Source organism: Erythrolamprus reginae, chromosome 1 (assembly GCF_031021105.1).
Source record: "Erythrolamprus reginae isolate rEryReg1 chromosome 1, rEryReg1.hap1, whole genome shotgun sequence".
In the NCBI taxonomy this organism is placed as follows: domain Eukaryota; kingdom Metazoa; phylum Chordata; class Lepidosauria; order Squamata; family Dipsadidae; genus Erythrolamprus; species Erythrolamprus reginae.
This window is the reverse complement of record NC_091950.1, coordinates 424,145,070-424,160,232: the sequence shown is the minus strand read 5'-3', so window position 1 is coordinate 424,160,232 and position 15,163 is coordinate 424,145,070. Positions and strand designations below refer to the sequence as shown.

Here is a 15,163-nt window from a genome sequence, read left to right as displayed (position 1 = left end):
ATATCTCAGTTCCCCCATGCCTGACAGCAGAGGTGGGTTTTAAGGAACTTATGAAAGGCAAGATGGAGGGGACAATTCTAATCTCTGGGGGGAGGAGGTTCCAGAGGGCCAGGACATTGTTTAGTTGATGGGACCCGGAGAAGACCCACTCTGTGGGACCTAACTGGTCGCTGGGATTCGTGCGGCAGAAGGCGGTTCCGGAGATAATCTGGTCCGGTGCCATGAAGGGCTTTATAGGTCATAACCAACACTTTGAATTGTGACCGGAAACTGATTGGCAACCAATGCAGACTGTGGAGTGTTGGTGTGACATGGGCATATCTAGGGAAGCCCATGATTGCTCTCGCAGCTGCATTCTGCACGATCTGAAGTTTCCAAACACTCTTCAAAGGTAGCCCCATGTAGAGAGCGTTACAGTAGTCGAGCCTCGAGGTGATGAAGGCATGAGTGACTGTGAGCAGTGACTCCTGATCCAAATAGGGCCACAACTGGTGCACCAGGCAAACCTGGACAAACGCCCCCCTCGCCACAGCTGAAAGATGGTTCTCTAATAGCGTTGAATCTCCACACCCCATTTGCCAAGATCCTTTGACTTTATACTGCCTGGAAGTGACATCACACCCCAAAGAGGCTAAGTCAATTCACTAATACCTTTTACTTTGTAACTCCTCTCACCTTCGGAGCAGTCTCCTATAGTGAGGGTCAACCCAATTACTTTCCACATTCATGTCTTCCTCACTCTCTGACTGGGACCACTCCATTGACATATCAGCCCCCTCTAGTGGTTCCTCAAGCTCAGGTCACTTTCTCCTTCACTCTCGCTCCCTGCTACATCTGGCAACCCCCCTGGCCCTGGGTAGCTAGAGGGGCCTGGCTCACCCGCCTCAGAATCTGACAGGATCTGAGGTGGACAAGGAGCACTCAACAGTTACGAAATGCATTTTTCCGGTGCAAAGAGGTTTCGTTAGCCACGCAATAAGATTTTTCGTGAGACGAAGTTGGGAGTTTTTGGAAACGGGGCGTAAAAAGCAGATTTTGCAGGATTTAATTTAATTTGTCCGATTTGTATGCCGCCCCTCTCCATGGACTCTGAGCGGCTCACAACAAAATAACACAATATAATAAATCTAATATTAAAAAACATTTGAAACCGCAACATTAAAACCATGCAACACAATCATTCCATGCATAAACTATATATGCCTGGGGGTATCTTAATTCCCCCATGCCTGGCGATATAGGTGGGTCTTTAATAATTTACGAAAGGCAAGAAGGGTGGGGGCGGTTCTAATCTCCAGGGGGAGTTGATTCCAGAGGGCCGGGGCCGCCACAGAGAAGGCTCTCCCCCGGGGCCCGCCAACCGACATTGTTTAGTTGACGGGACCCGGAGAAGGCTGATTATCTGGGACCTAATTGGTTGCTGGGATTCATGCGGCAGAAGACAGTTACGGATGTATTCTGGTCCAATGCCATGTAGGGCTTTTTAGATCATTACCAACACTTTGAATTGTGACCGGAAACTGATCGGGAGCCCATGCAGGATTCTTAACCTATCTTGGTTCTAACTGGGAGCTCCCTTTTATTGCCTGCCTTGCAAAATTATTCCGTGGTCTTTGAGCTGGGTTCTTTCCCTGCAGACATCTTGTGACCTAACTAGGCAACCTCATCAGTTCCAGAAGAGAGGGTGGGTTCGTGATTGGTTTATTTACGAGTGGGTTTGCCAGCGGCTTAATAGTCAGGAGCAGCCTAATCAAGGATACACCCAGAAGAAAACCACCTTCCCACCAATATTACAAACAGGCGGATATATAAACAGATCAAACGCGGCTCTCCTTTAGCCCTGATGGTGTTGCCTAGATGGGTCATTAAAGGTCAACAACTCAGCTCATAGAGTCCCAAGGACCCCAAGATTCAAGCCAGAGTATAAACCGTCTCTCCTATTGGTAGCTTCTCTTGTTTTCCCACTTTTCATCTCAGAAAGGGGATTTTTTGGGGGGGAATGAGAATTTCCCATTTAATTTAATCTATTTGATTTATGAGTTGAAACTTTCAGCTGTGTTTCAGTATTTATTTTATTTATTTAATTATATTTATTTATTTATTTGATTTTTTATGCCACCCTTCTCCTTAGACTCAGGGCGGCTTACAACATGTTAGCAATAGCACTTTTTTATAGAGCTAGGCTATTGCCCCCACAATCTGGGTCCTCATTTGACCCACCTCGGAAGGATGGAAGGCTGAGTCAACCTTGAGCCGGTGATGAGATTTGAACCGCTGACTTTCAGATCTACAAGTCAGCTTCAGTGGCCTACAGTACAGCACTCTACCTGCTGCGCCACTCCCAATTGCCCCGGTTAAAAATAAAATTGTCCCCCACGGCAACTACTCATCTAATGGGATGTGAGATCTAATGTACAGCAATGTATAAGTCATCTGCCAAAGTACCTCTGATTCCCTTTTTAACAGGAAATAGAAGAACTAGATTTGACCAGTCTAATACTATTAAAACGACATTTCATTTAAAAAGGCCATAAAACAACTAGTTCAAGAAACGTATGTTTTTGATTTTTCTTTGCATTTGGGATGATAAAAAAAGACAAGGCAGGGGAACCTTCCAAGTCACTGTGGAACTTCAGATGAGTTACAAAGCCCATCATCATCCATCAGCCCTGGGGCTTGTCTGCCTAGATGGATGAGGACTATGGTTAGCAGATCTGCAAGGTGTTAAGTCTGAAAAGCTGCTACGAAGCTTCATGAATCAGCTTTCTGTTCCTTGGTTATTTTCACCCACAACTTTAAATGTGAGTTTTTGAAGTTTTTCTATGCTGCCCAGCTCCCTAGGACTCTGTAGAAGCGAGACCCCCAATTCCTTCCCCACCATTTCTGTTTGAGGGGGAAAAGAATCCCTAGCCACCTCAGGTGAGCAACAGGGAGTAGCCCTGGTGCGGTCCCTAGAGATGCTGACCCACTGATGTTCCGAGCCCCTTCCTTGGGCCCAGGGTGAGAGCCAGCCCAGAGTCGAGGGGCTTCCCAGATGATGGCTTGGAGGTTCCTGGGGGTAGGTGCTATCACTCACCTGAATAAGGTTGCCTGCTCCTCCAAAAGCCTTGGCCAGTGTTTCCCAGCCTTGGCAACTTGAAGATATCTGGACTTCAACTCCCAGAATTCCCCAGCCAGCATTCGCTGGCTGGGGAATTCTGGGAGTTGAAGTCCAGATATCTTCAAGTTGCCAAGGTTGGGAAACACTGCACTAGGCCCAGAGAAGGAGCATCCACCCTCTCTGTGAACAGGGCTTCCGGGGCTGGGGAAGGTCTTAAAATACACACCAAAACAGGCTGCGGGTTGAGTCCAGGGGGCAGCTTTAAAGAAAGCCAGGCCAGCTGGGGAGCAAAGGAGACCCTGCTTCTCGCACTCACAAAGTCTTGGCCGAGTGCCTAACAGTAATTCTAGATCACACAAAGGGTTAACACCACTCTACAAGGCCTGGGTAAGGCCATACTTGGAATCCGGCATTCACTTTTGGTCACCACGATGCAAAAAGGATGTTGAGACTCTAGAAAGAGTGCAGAGAAGAGCAACAAAGAGGATCAGGGGATAAATGGAGGCTGAAACATACGAAGAACAGTTGCAGGAACTGGGCATGGATAGTTTAAGGAAAAGAAGGACCAGGGGAGACATGAGAGCAGCCTTCCAATATCTCAGGTGTTGCCACAAAGAAGAAGGAGTCAAGCTATTCTCCAAAGCACCTGAGGGTAGGACAAGAAGCAATGGGTGGAAACTAAACAAGGACAGAAGCAACTTAGAATTAAGGAGAAATTTCCCGACAGTCAGAACAATTAACCAGTGGAACAGCTTCTCACCAGGAGATGTGGATGTTCCAACATTGGAAGCTTTTAAGGATCCCAAGTGTGACCTTCCCAAGTGGTATTAACACTTCACGTGGTCTTGATTCTCTCCCTCTGTTGATGCAGCCTAGAACTGTGTTGGCTTTTTTGGCAGCTGCTGCACACGGCTGGCTCCTATTTCAATGGTTGTCCACTAGGACTCCAAGATCCCTCTCACAGTTAAGTAAAGTAGCACATATACTCTTCCTGTGCGTTTGGTTTTTCTTGCCTAAATGACTAGAACAGGGGTCAGGCAAGTTGCCTCTTCTATGACTTGTGCTAGCTCAGGAATTCTGGGAGTTGAAGTCCACAGGTCCTAGAAGAGCCCCACTTGGCCTACCTCTGGTATAGGGTCTCCTGGTTGAACCTCCAAGGGTCCTTCCAGCCCTATTTGTCTATGATCTATGTCAGAGGTAGGCGAAGTTGGGTCTTCTATGACTTGTGGACTTCAATTCCCAGAATTCCTGAGCCAACTATGCTAAGCTCAGGAATTCTGGGAGTTGAAGTCCACGGGTCCTAGAAGAAGCCACTTGGCCTACTCCTGGTCTAGGGTCTCTTGTTTAAACCTCCAAGGGTCTTTCCAGCCCTATTTGTCTATGCCAGTGTTTCCCAACCTTGGCAACTTGAAGATAGAAACATAGAAACCCAGAAGATTGACGGCAGAAAAAGACCTCATGATCCATCTAGTCTGCCCTTATACTATTTTCTGTATTTTATCTTAGGATGGATCTATGTTTATCCCAGGCATGTTTAAATTCAGTTACTGCGGATTGACCAACCACGTCTGCTGGAAGTTTGTTCCAAGGATCTACTACTCTTTCAGTCAAATAATATTTTCTCATGTTGCTTTTGACCTTTCCCCAAACTAACTTCAGATTGTGTCCCCTTGTTCTTGTGTTCACTTTCTTATTCGCTGGCTCGGGAATTCTGGGAGTTAAAGTCCAAATATCTTCAAGTTGCCATGTCAGAGGTAGGCCAAGTGGGCCTCTTCTGACTTGTGGACTTCAATTCCCAGAATTCCTGAGCCAACCATGCTAGCTGAGGAATTCTGGGAGTTGAAGTCCACGGGTCCTAGAAGAGCCATCTTGGCCTACCCCTGGCCTAGAAGCCTCCGTTCCTCACAACTCTGTTTATTCTCCCTCTTCACCACCACGGCGCTTTTTCGCTCCGGTCCAGCAAGGCGGAGCGGGAAGACCGCCTCGACTCCGCCCCGGCCGGGTTGGGCGTCGTCGGGCGGTGGGTCCGCCTGGGCTGGCCCCGGAGGAAGAGCAGGAGGGGGCGGCGGGGCTCGATGGGGGAGCCTCCCGGGGCGCCCGTGCTGCTCTTGGTGCTGAGCCTGGCGGGCGGCGGCGGCGGGCAGGTGAGGCGGGGGGGGGGGGTTCCCTCTCACCAAATCCGGGGAGGGGAGGCTGCAGGGCCCGGGAGAGGCTGCGCGGACTGTGCGAACCGGGCCGGGCAGAGATGGGGGGGGGGCCTCCGCTTTCCCACGACCATTGCAAGCCACGTGTCGGGGTTCGGTTGGGCAGGGTTGGAAACTACTCCAGGGAAGAAGCGAGCAACCAAGAATTAAGGAGAAGCTTCCTAACCGTGAGAACAATTAACCCGTGGAACAGCTGGCCACCAGAATTCGCGGGCGCTCCATCCCTGGAGGATTTTCCGAAGGGCCTCGAGCCCAGGGGTAGGCCAAGCTGGCTCTTCCAGGACCGGTGGACTTCAACTCCCAGAATTCCTCAGCTAGCATGGTTGGCTCAGGAATTCTGGGAGTTGAAGTCCACCAGTCGTAGAAGAGCCCACCCGGATCGGGGTTTAGGAATCCCGTGAAGGCGCGTGACTCGTGTCGGGTTGCGAAGGCAGCGCAGGGCAACCGGGGGGAGGGAAGGAAAAGTCCACCCAGGATCACACGCCCCCCCAAAGAGCCCCCTTCCGGCCGCCTTTGTAGGGAAAGGGGTGGTCTGGATGCCCTCGAGGGACCCCGCGCGTGGGACAACGCCTTGCCCGCACGGGCTACGTCGGGGTTGCAGACGGGTGGCTGAATTGGTAAAGTACCTTACGGACTAGGAACTTGCCCACCGAAGAGACAATTGGGAAGAGGGGAAAACGTGCCCCTGGCGAAGGAAGAAGGGAGGGATCGGCTTGGCCTCGGAGCTGCTGTCCGGCTCAAAGGCCCCGGTTGCCTCTTCCGGGCCGCCCGGACCCAGGAGGGGACTTTCTTTCCTTCCTTCTCTTTCTTTCTTTTTCTCTTTCTTTCTTTCCTTCCTTCCTTCCTTCCTCTTTTTTCTTTATATCCCACTCTCTTCTCTATTTCTTTTTCTCTCCTTTCTCTCTTTCTCTCTTTCTCCTTCATTTCTCTTTTTCCTTCTTTCCTTTCTCTTTTTCTCTCTCTCCTTCCTTTTCTCCTTTCTCTCAATTTCTTTCTCTTTCGTTTTCCTTCTTTCCTTTCTTCCACTTAGGACTGTATGACTGTCACTTGTTGCTTGTATCCTAAGATTTTTATTAACATTGATTGTTTCTTCATTGCTTATTTGACCCCTGTGACAATCATTAAGTGTTGGACCACATGATTCTTGACAAATGTATATTTTTCTTTTATGCACCTTGGGAGCACCTGGGCCAAGACAAATTCCTTGTGTGTCCAATCGCACTTCGCCAATCAAGAATTCTATTCTATTCCATTTTTTTTATCTCCCTTCTCTCTCTCTCCCCCTCTCTTTTTCTCCTATTTCTTTTTCTCTCCTTTCATTTCTTTTTCCTTCTTTCCTTTCTCTTTATCTCTCTTCCCCCCTCCCCTTCCCTCCCTTCTTTCTCTCTTCTATTTCTTTTTCTCTCCTTTCTTTTTTCTCCCTCATTTCTATCTCTCCCCCCCACACACACACCTCCCTCCAAAAGAGACTCTGGACAATGTCCAAATAAAATATTAAAAGCATAAAAACAATGCTGCTCTGAGTCTCCGGAGAGGGGGGGTGGCATACAAATAATAATAATAATAATAATAATAATAATAATAATAATAATAATAATAATAATAATAATATAGAACAACCCAAAAAGAGGCAAGGAATCTTAGAAATTAATTCAGAGACCCCCTAACCAGCCCTCCTGCTGCCTGCCCCTCTGGGCACCCGAGGCATTATTTTAGGAAAGAGAGAAAATAATGGGAGTTTTGCAGCATACAAATCCAAACCAATCAATCAAATAAATAATCAATTTAAAATAGCATTAAATAAAAAATAAAATAAAATCTCCATGCCATCTGTGCAGCTCTTGCAAAATGCTGGGACGTTTTTCCCTGGATAAATCTGAGGATTTTAAGACCCACCAGCCAAGTTCCTTTTGCTTGTTCCTGGCTTTGAGACCCACCCACCACTGGGGTCTGTTTTCTGCTTGTATTTGTTTCCTTTCCACCCCATTGGCTGCCTGGAAAGCCAGGGGGATCCCTCCCTCTTTGCCCTGGACCAATCAGCAGCTGCCCAAGTGGCAGCCGCAGTCGGTCCCAGCTTGCGAAGTCTGGCAGTGCCACCTGTTGCCCAGCACTGAGCCAGAGCAGCTGCAGAGGGGCTGAGCCTTAGCCCTCCTCCTCCCCCCCAGGGGCAAAGCCCCCCACCCCTCCCCATGAGAAAAGCCAGTCCCCCCCCCAAAGAAACAAACTCAGGGGTTGGTGTGGGGCTGCCCAAATTCAAGAGAGGAAAAGGGGATTTTTAATGGAATAATAATAATAATCATCATCATCATCATCATCATTTATTAGATTTGTATGCCGCCCCTCTCCGAAGACTTTCCTATGATACACAAACACACAAAACAGAGGCCTTCAATCTTTGGATTTTCACGATTTAGCTTTTATGGTTGGATTTTATAATTGTATAACTCTTTACGATTTTTTAACTTTCTATTTTGCATTGTTTTTAATTTGTAAGCTGCCCTGAGTCCACTGGAGAAGGGCGGCCTAGAAATCATTAAATCATGGAAGGAAGGAAGGAAGGAAGGAAGGAAGGAAGGAAGGAAAAGAAAGAAAGAGAAAGAAAGACAAACAGAAAGACATAGAAAGAAACATGATGATAATAGATATAATGTAATAGATTAAGAATAATATAAACAGAGTATTTTTGCAATATTATAAATTTTAAAGTGTTATTCTTTATATTTTATTACTAGTTTAAGTAATTTGATAATTTATAGATAAGAAAATTTATTAAAGTTATATGAACTATAACATAAAGATAACAGAGTTAAATTTAACAAGAACATAGATTGTATGTGTTATGTTTCTGTATTGATCTGATTATAGTTAGACTTTTTTTTTTTACTAGTTAGACTTCTGTGATAAGCGGAGAAATGGGAGCTCCTTTAAATGTTGAATGTCGTTTGTCTTGTTTGTCTAATGAGAAACAATAAAAAATATATTAGAAAGAAAGAAAGAAAGAAAGAAAGAAAGAAAGAAAGAAAGAAAAATATTCCTGCCTCTTTTGACATGTATCAAAGAGGGATGAGCGGTTGAGGTGGGGTCTCAAAACTTTCTGACCCACATCCGCAGTGGGGCAGGCAGACCTGGCACCCCCAGGAGCTGGAGGGGGGGCAAATGGTAGAGGACATTTTTGGGGTGCTCAGCCACTGGTTTCCCCCCTTTTTCCAGGAGAACAAGGCCGCCTTCGTACGCCAGGAGAGTCTTCCCGATCAGAACCTTCCTGCCGACAGGTGAATCGTCACAACTGCGAGAACTTCCCAACGCAGGGTTGCGCTCGGCTGCGTTTATAACAGTGGGTGGTGTGATCCTTTGGGCCTCACAGGTTTCTTCCTCTCCACCGAAGCGTCTTGTCAAACCCTCAAGATTGCATATAATTATCACCGTAACTGAGCCCAAAATTTCTGTTGCTAAGCAAAACGGCTGTTAACTGAGGTTTGCCCCGTTTTATGACCTCGCTTGCCACCTTTGTTAAGCAAATCACTGCCGTTGTTAAGTTAATGAGAACTTGTTTAGTTGTTAACAAATTTGTTGTTAAGCAAATCTGGCTTCCCCCATGGGTTGGCTTGTCATAAGGGGCACAAAAGGTGATCCCACGACACTCCAACCCTCATAAATACAAGTCAGGTTGCCAAGTGTCTAGAATTTTGATCGTGCAACCATGGAGATACCACAATGTTGGTAAGCGTGGAAAATAATGATAACTGTAAGTCATTGTTTTTACTACTGTAGCAACATAGAAGATTGACAGCAGAAAAAGACCTCCTGGTCCCTCTAGCCCACCCTTCTACTCTTTCCTGTATTTTATCTTAGGGTGGATCTATGTTTATCGCAGGCATGTTTAAATTCAGTGACTGGATTGACCGACCATGTCTGCTGGAAGTTTGTTCCAAGGATCTACTACTCTTTCAGTAAAATAATATTTTCTCATGTTGCTTTTGATCTTTCCCCCAACCAACCTCAGATTGTGCCCCCTTGTTCTTGTGTTCACTTTCCTATTAAAAACACTTCCCTCCTGAACCTCATTTAACCCTTGAACGTATTTAAATGTTTTGAGATCTGTTCCCTCTCGTATGTTTACTAGTGAACGGTCACTAAATGAAAGGTTGTAAGTCAAGGACCACCTAGTACTCTCCAATACACTGGGCTCTGGTCTGTTCCATATAGCGGATGGGTGGTGTGATCCCTTGGACCTCACAGAATTCTTTCTCTCCGCTATATGATCCTAAGATAAAATACAGGAAATAGTATAAGGGCAGACTAGATCAGTGATTCCCAACCTTGGCAACTTGAAGATATTTGGACTTCAACTCCCAGAATTCCCCAGCCAGCAAATGCTGGCTGGGGAATTCTGGGAGTTGAAGTCCAGATATTTTCAGGTTGCCAAGGTTGGGAAACACTGGACTAGATGGACCAGGACGTCTTTTTCTGCCATAAATCTTCTATGTTTCTAAGCCTCTTGTACGAGAATGTAAAGTTACAAGTTTCTAGGCCTCTTGTTATCCAAAAAGTAAAGTTACAAGTCCCGCAGCTCTCGCAGGGAATGTTCGCGGAGGAAATCGGTATGACTGTCGTGTAACGGGAAGCCACTGGAAGAGTGCCAGTGCCAGTGGTCAGTAGATCATTGATTGGCGTTGTGGTTAAGGTTAGAGATGAACATCCTCATTCCCTTTTCCTTCCAAGTGTGAAGTGCGTGCTGTAATACGCTTACCTGAATGCTTACATAAAAACATATTGGGCCCAAACCCATTGAGTCCAGCATTCTGTGTCATGCAGTGACCCACCAATTGTCCATGGGGATCTTGAGCAGAAGAAGGCCAAACCCTCTCTTTCCCTTGTCCCCCAACAAATGGGACCCAAGGGAACCTGCCTGCCTCAACCCACATAGAGGTGGCACATGGACATCCGTTTCAATCACCACCTGTGCTACACTTGGCATCCATGAATCTATCTAATGCTGCCTTGAAGCTCTCCAGGCTGACAGCTGTCACGACCTCTTCTGGAAGGGAATACCATCAACCAAGGACCCTCTGGGTGAAGAAATATCTCCCTTTATTCATCCTCACTTTCTCACCTGTGAGCTTTAGGGAGGGCCCCCTGGTCCTAGTATTGTGTGATAGAGAAAAGAGGTTTTCTCCATCCACTTTTTCTATCACATGCAGGATTTTATACCCTTCGATCCAGTCCCCCCTTCAACGCCGCCTTTCAAGGCAGAAGAGACCAAGGCCTTGCAACCTGGTTTCCTAAGGGAGGGGCTCAATTTATTTTATCATTCTTGTTGCCCTTTTTTGCACTTTTTCCAGTTCCATTCTACGCTTCTTGAGGTGCAGTGACCAGAACTGTATACAGGACTCCAAGTGTGGTCTAAGGGCAGGAACACTGCTTCGATGGGTGCCCAGGATTTTTCTCGCTGATTGCTGAGTTTTATTTGGACTGAAGGAGAATGGGTATGGCGCCACTGCATTGATTAATGTTTGCTTTCTGGAGTAGGGTGCGAAAGCAGTCATGGGCTTCCCTAAATATGCCCATGTTACACCAACACTCCGCAGTCTGCATTGGGTGCCGATCCGTTTCCGGTCACAATTCAAAGTGTTGGTTATGACCTGTAAAGCCCTTCATGGCACCGGACCAGAATATCTCCGGGACCGCCTTCTGCTGCACGAATCCCGCTCCCCCCAGAGATTAGAATAGCCCCCACCCTCCTTGCCTTTTGTAAGCTCCTCAAAACCCACCTCTGCCGTCAGGCATGGGGGAACTAAGATAATCTTTCCCCCTAGGCCTCTACAATTTAAGCATGGTATGTTTGTATGTATGTTTGGTTTTATAATAAGGGTTTTTAGCTGTTTTAGTATTGGATTGTTACATTCTGTTTTTATCACTGTTGTTAGCCGCCCCGAGTCCACGGAGAGGGGTGGCATACAAATCCAATAAATAAATAAATAGATCAGCCCAAGTTTCATTTCCTGTCGCTACACAATTGAGAAAAGCCTCGCCTTAAATCTCGAAACGGTCAAGAAATTCTCGGGCGGCACCAACTTCTGTCGATGTTGTGCACTTCAGTCATCATCTTGGGCACCCTCCACAGCAGCATTCCTGCCTAGCGCATTACAGTGTGCATTTCTCTCTAGGAGGGAAACAGAATGAGGACGTTCCTCTCTAGCCTTCCCCACAACGCCTGTCAAGGATCTACTGACCGCTGGCACTGCTCGTTCTCTTCCACTGGTTTCCCGCTACACGATAATAATACCAGCCTCCCCCACAAAATTTCCCCGCAAGAGCTACGGGCCTGGTAACCTGACTTTCTGGATAACCCTTGAACTTGCAGTAAAGGCGAACCACTGGTGGCACATGGAGCCATATCTGAGGGCCTGCGAGGCATTGCCCTATTGCAGGGATGGCGAACCTATGGCATGGGTGTCACAGGTGGCACACGGAGCCATATCTGCTGGCATGCGAGCCGTTGCCCTGGCTCAGCTCCAACGTGCATGTGTGTGCCGGCCAGCTGATTTTTGGCTTGCACAGAGGCTCTGGGAGGGCGTTTTTGGCTTCCAGAGAGCCTCCAGAGTGATGGGGGAGGGCGTTTTTACCCTCCCATGGCTCCAGGTTTTTGGAGCCTGGGGAGAATGAAACACGAGCCTATTGGGCCCACCAGAAGTTGGGAAAGAGGCCGTTTCTGGCCTCCAGAGGGCCTTGGGGGGGGGGGGAAGCTGTTTTCACCCTCTCCAGGCATTGAAGTGTGGGCACTTGGAGATGGAGAGAGAAAGGGAGAGAGGAAGAGAAAGGGAGAGAAGGAGGGAGAGGGACATGGTTTTTAGGCACCCAAGGGAAAAAAGGTTCACCATCACTGCCCCATCGGCTACACAGTGCATACAAGTGCTGGGCAGCTGATTTTCCACCTCCTCACCACTTAGTAGGGCAGCTCCACTTCTGTTTTGTTTCCGAACTTTCCTGTTGGGCCATTTTTCGCCATCCGCAGCCTTCAGGAGGCTTTCCTGAGCCCTGGGGAGCGAAAAACAGACCAAGGGGCCTCCTGGAAGCTTCAGTGAGTCCTGTGCACTTGGGCAGTGGGTGGGGGAATTGTGCCCATGTGCAGGGGAGAACAGTGCTGTGTGTGCGCGCACATGCGCAGGCAGGGAGGACATTGCATTACGGGTGAGAGGCCCTGCCTGCAGCCTTTCGGCACCTGAGCCAAAAAATGGTTTGCCCTCTAATGCAGTTTTACTCTGAATGGGATGAAAGCTGCTGGGTGCAGGTGGCTCTGCCTGTGGCTGCTTAAATGACAGCCCCATATTTTGGGGGGCTGCTTGAAGAGATGCTGGTGGTTAACTTTTTGCTTGCGTTTCTCGTCCGCAGTGGGTCCAAAGGCAACATTGGGGCAGCCTTGGGAGAATTGAAAGACCAGCGTCTTCAAGAATGGCTGACCCAGCTGAAGGTAGGAAGAGAACAAAGAGGGCCTCTGTCTCCCTCCTTCTCTCTCTTTTTCTCCCTCCCTTTCTTTCCCTCTCTACCCATCCCTCCCTCGCTTTCTCTCTCCTCCCTCTCCCTCCCTTTCTCCCTCCATCTTTTTCTCTCTTCCTCCCTCCCCTTTTCTCCCTCTCTCCCTCCCTCTCTTCTTCCCTTTCTCTCTCCCTCCTTCTCCCTCCATTCCTCTCTCTCCCTCCCTCTCTCCCTCTCTCTCCCTCCCTCTACCTCCATCCCTCCCCCCTTTTCTCCTTAGAGCACCCTCTAAACTCCTCTCCTTAAATACTCTTGGGGAATGCTGACTATGCATAACTGAGCTCACTTCCTCTTTCTGAGCTTTCTCAACTGCTCCTGCCGGCCCCTCATCCTCCTCACCCGAGCATTGGGATCTCCTCGTCCTCAGACCCTGGCAAAGCCTCAGTTGGGGACTGCATTTAACCCTTTATGACCCTTATTTAACCCTTTGTGAACCTTATTTAACCCTTTATGAACCTTATTTAACCCTTTACAAATTCCAAACCCCTTCCAGAAGCTGCCCCACCTCTGGAAGAGGCTGCCAACGGCCCAGGAATTGTGGGCACATGGCAGGCAACGGCGGGCCGTTTTCCTCCCTCGCCCTGCCGCGAGTGGCACCAAAGGACTGGCAACGAAGGGTAGCCGTGCCCAGGAGCACCAAAGCCACTTGGCCTTAGCGCAGCCCACTTTCAGGGAAGAAAAGGACTCTGGGAAGGCAGCTGATGTGGCTCGAAGGACCCTCCCAAATCACCCGGATGGTGCCAGCGTGATGCCAGGGCATCCCCGTGCCACCAAGCAAGGAATGCTTTTGCCCAATGCAGCCATGGAGGTCATCGGGGCAGCCCACACACCCGGATGTCAATGCCCGGACAGCCAACGGGCTACGGTGGTTGCCCAGGAAATGGAGGCTCGGCAAGGGGGTCTCCACGTGCCCACCCCCCGTACGGAAGAAGCGGTCTGGGCTGCCAGCGCCCTGACCTTCTTGCTGATCGTCCTGACCCTGGCGGTGCTCTACACCCGCCTGCACCAGAAATGCCGACGCGGGCCGAGTCTCTACTGGATGACCAGCAGCGAGGAGGGGCGCGAAACGGTGGCCGGTGAGTCTGGGCTGTAGGACGCGGGGGGGGGGGGACGCAGGGGGAGGCAGATCCACCCAATTTGGGAGCGTTGGTAGTCCTCCAGTTATGACCCCCATCCATTCGTAACGGCCATGGGACTTGCTTCCCAAGGGCAGCGGATACGCTGAACGGCCGTTGGTGGAAAAGTTGATAAAACGGGATGCCACTCTGCAATCGCTTCGATTAGGAACAGAGACGTCTCCGCTGAGGTCATTAAGTCGAGGACTGCTGATATTTAGGAAAGGAGCAGAATAAATCATCTTCCTTCCTTCCTTCCTTCCTTCCTTCCTTCCTTCCTTCCTTCCTTCCTTCCTTCCTTCCTTCAATCTCCCTCCCTCTCATCTTCCTTCCCTTCCCTTCGTCTTATTTCCTTCCTCATATTCCTTCCATCTCCCATCTTTCCTTCCTCCTTCTTTCCCTCCTCTGCCCCTCCCCTTCTCTTTATTCCCTTCCTCATATCCTTCTCCATCTTTCCTTCCTCCTTCTCTCCCTCTCCTTCCTTCGCTCCTTCCTTCTCCTATCTTTCCTTCCTCCTTCTCTCCTTCCTTCCACCCTTCCCCCTTCTCCCTCCCCTTCCTCATATTCCTTCCTTCTCCCATCTTTTCTTCCTCTCTTCCTCCCTCCCTCCTTTCTTCTTATTCAATTCCTGATATTCCTTCCTTCCCTCGCTTCCATCTCTTCCCTTCCTTGCCTTCCTTCATCCCTCTCACATACTCACTCACTCTCATCTCCTCCCTCCTTCCCATCTTTTCTTCCCTCCTGTCTTCCTCACCCCTCCCTCCCGCAGCTGTCATGAAGCGCCGTCTCTTCTCGCGCTCCAGACGGACCAAGCGCCCACGTCACCCACCACGTCTGCTCCGGTCCAGCTCCTCCAGCCACGAGGACAGCTCCACTTGAAGTCCTTGCCCGGCCTGCATGGAGGGGCCACCAGCGCAAAGGCCCCACTGTCCAGGAAGGGAGGGAGGGGCTCCGGGCTTGACTGCTGCGTTTGTTTTTCTTACTCAATAAATATATATTTTCCTACATACAGCTGCCCGAAACATCACGTATGTTCTTTGCGCCCTGCTCACACTAGCATGGGGGTCACCCACATCCTCTGAAGATCCTGAGTTCAGGTCACCCCCAGCTAGCAAACCATGTTTTAATCTGCTGCATTGAATCCTAGGACTATAACGGACCTTGGGGTCTTCTAGAACAGCGGTTGCCAAACTTTGAGACCACTAATT

General features: G+C 48.9%; 1 protein-coding gene across 2 annotated transcripts; it reads left to right on the top strand.

Annotated features, from left to right (window-relative positions):
- Positions 1-5,018: 5,018 nt before the first annotated feature.
- TP53I13 (tumor protein p53 inducible protein 13) lies at positions 5,019-14,962 on the top strand. 2 transcript variants are annotated; one of them, XM_070735471.1, is made up of 5 exons: positions 5,019-5,244; positions 8,515-8,576; positions 12,697-12,775; positions 13,334-13,916; positions 14,725-14,962. In XM_070735471.1, exons 1-5 carry the CDS (start codon positions 5,176-5,178, stop codon positions 14,832-14,834), a joined length of 903 nt encoding a protein of 300 aa, XP_070591572.1. In that variant the 5' UTR covers positions 5,019-5,175; the 3' UTR covers positions 14,835-14,962. The 2 variants fall into 2 exon arrangements, with proteins under 2 accessions (XP_070591572.1, XP_070591571.1); XM_070735470.1 differs by lacking the exon at positions 5,019-5,244 and adding an exon at positions 5,688-5,921.
- Positions 14,963-15,163: the final 201 nt, after the last annotated feature.

Excerpts from the sequence above, each read along its gene's own strand:
- TP53I13 (XM_070735470.1), top strand. The coding sequence starts at position 5,841 with ATGCCCTCGAGGGACCCCGCGCGTGGGACAACGCCTTGCCCGCACGGG. Across the intron at positions 12,776-13,333 it reads AATGGCTGACCCAGCTGAAG|AAGCTGCCCCACCTCTGGAA; the intron begins GTAGGAAGAGAA and ends AACCCCTTCCAG. Across the intron at positions 13,917-14,724 it reads GGGGCGCGAAACGGTGGCCG|CTGTCATGAAGCGCCGTCTC; the intron begins GTGAGTCTGGGC and ends TCCCTCCCGCAG.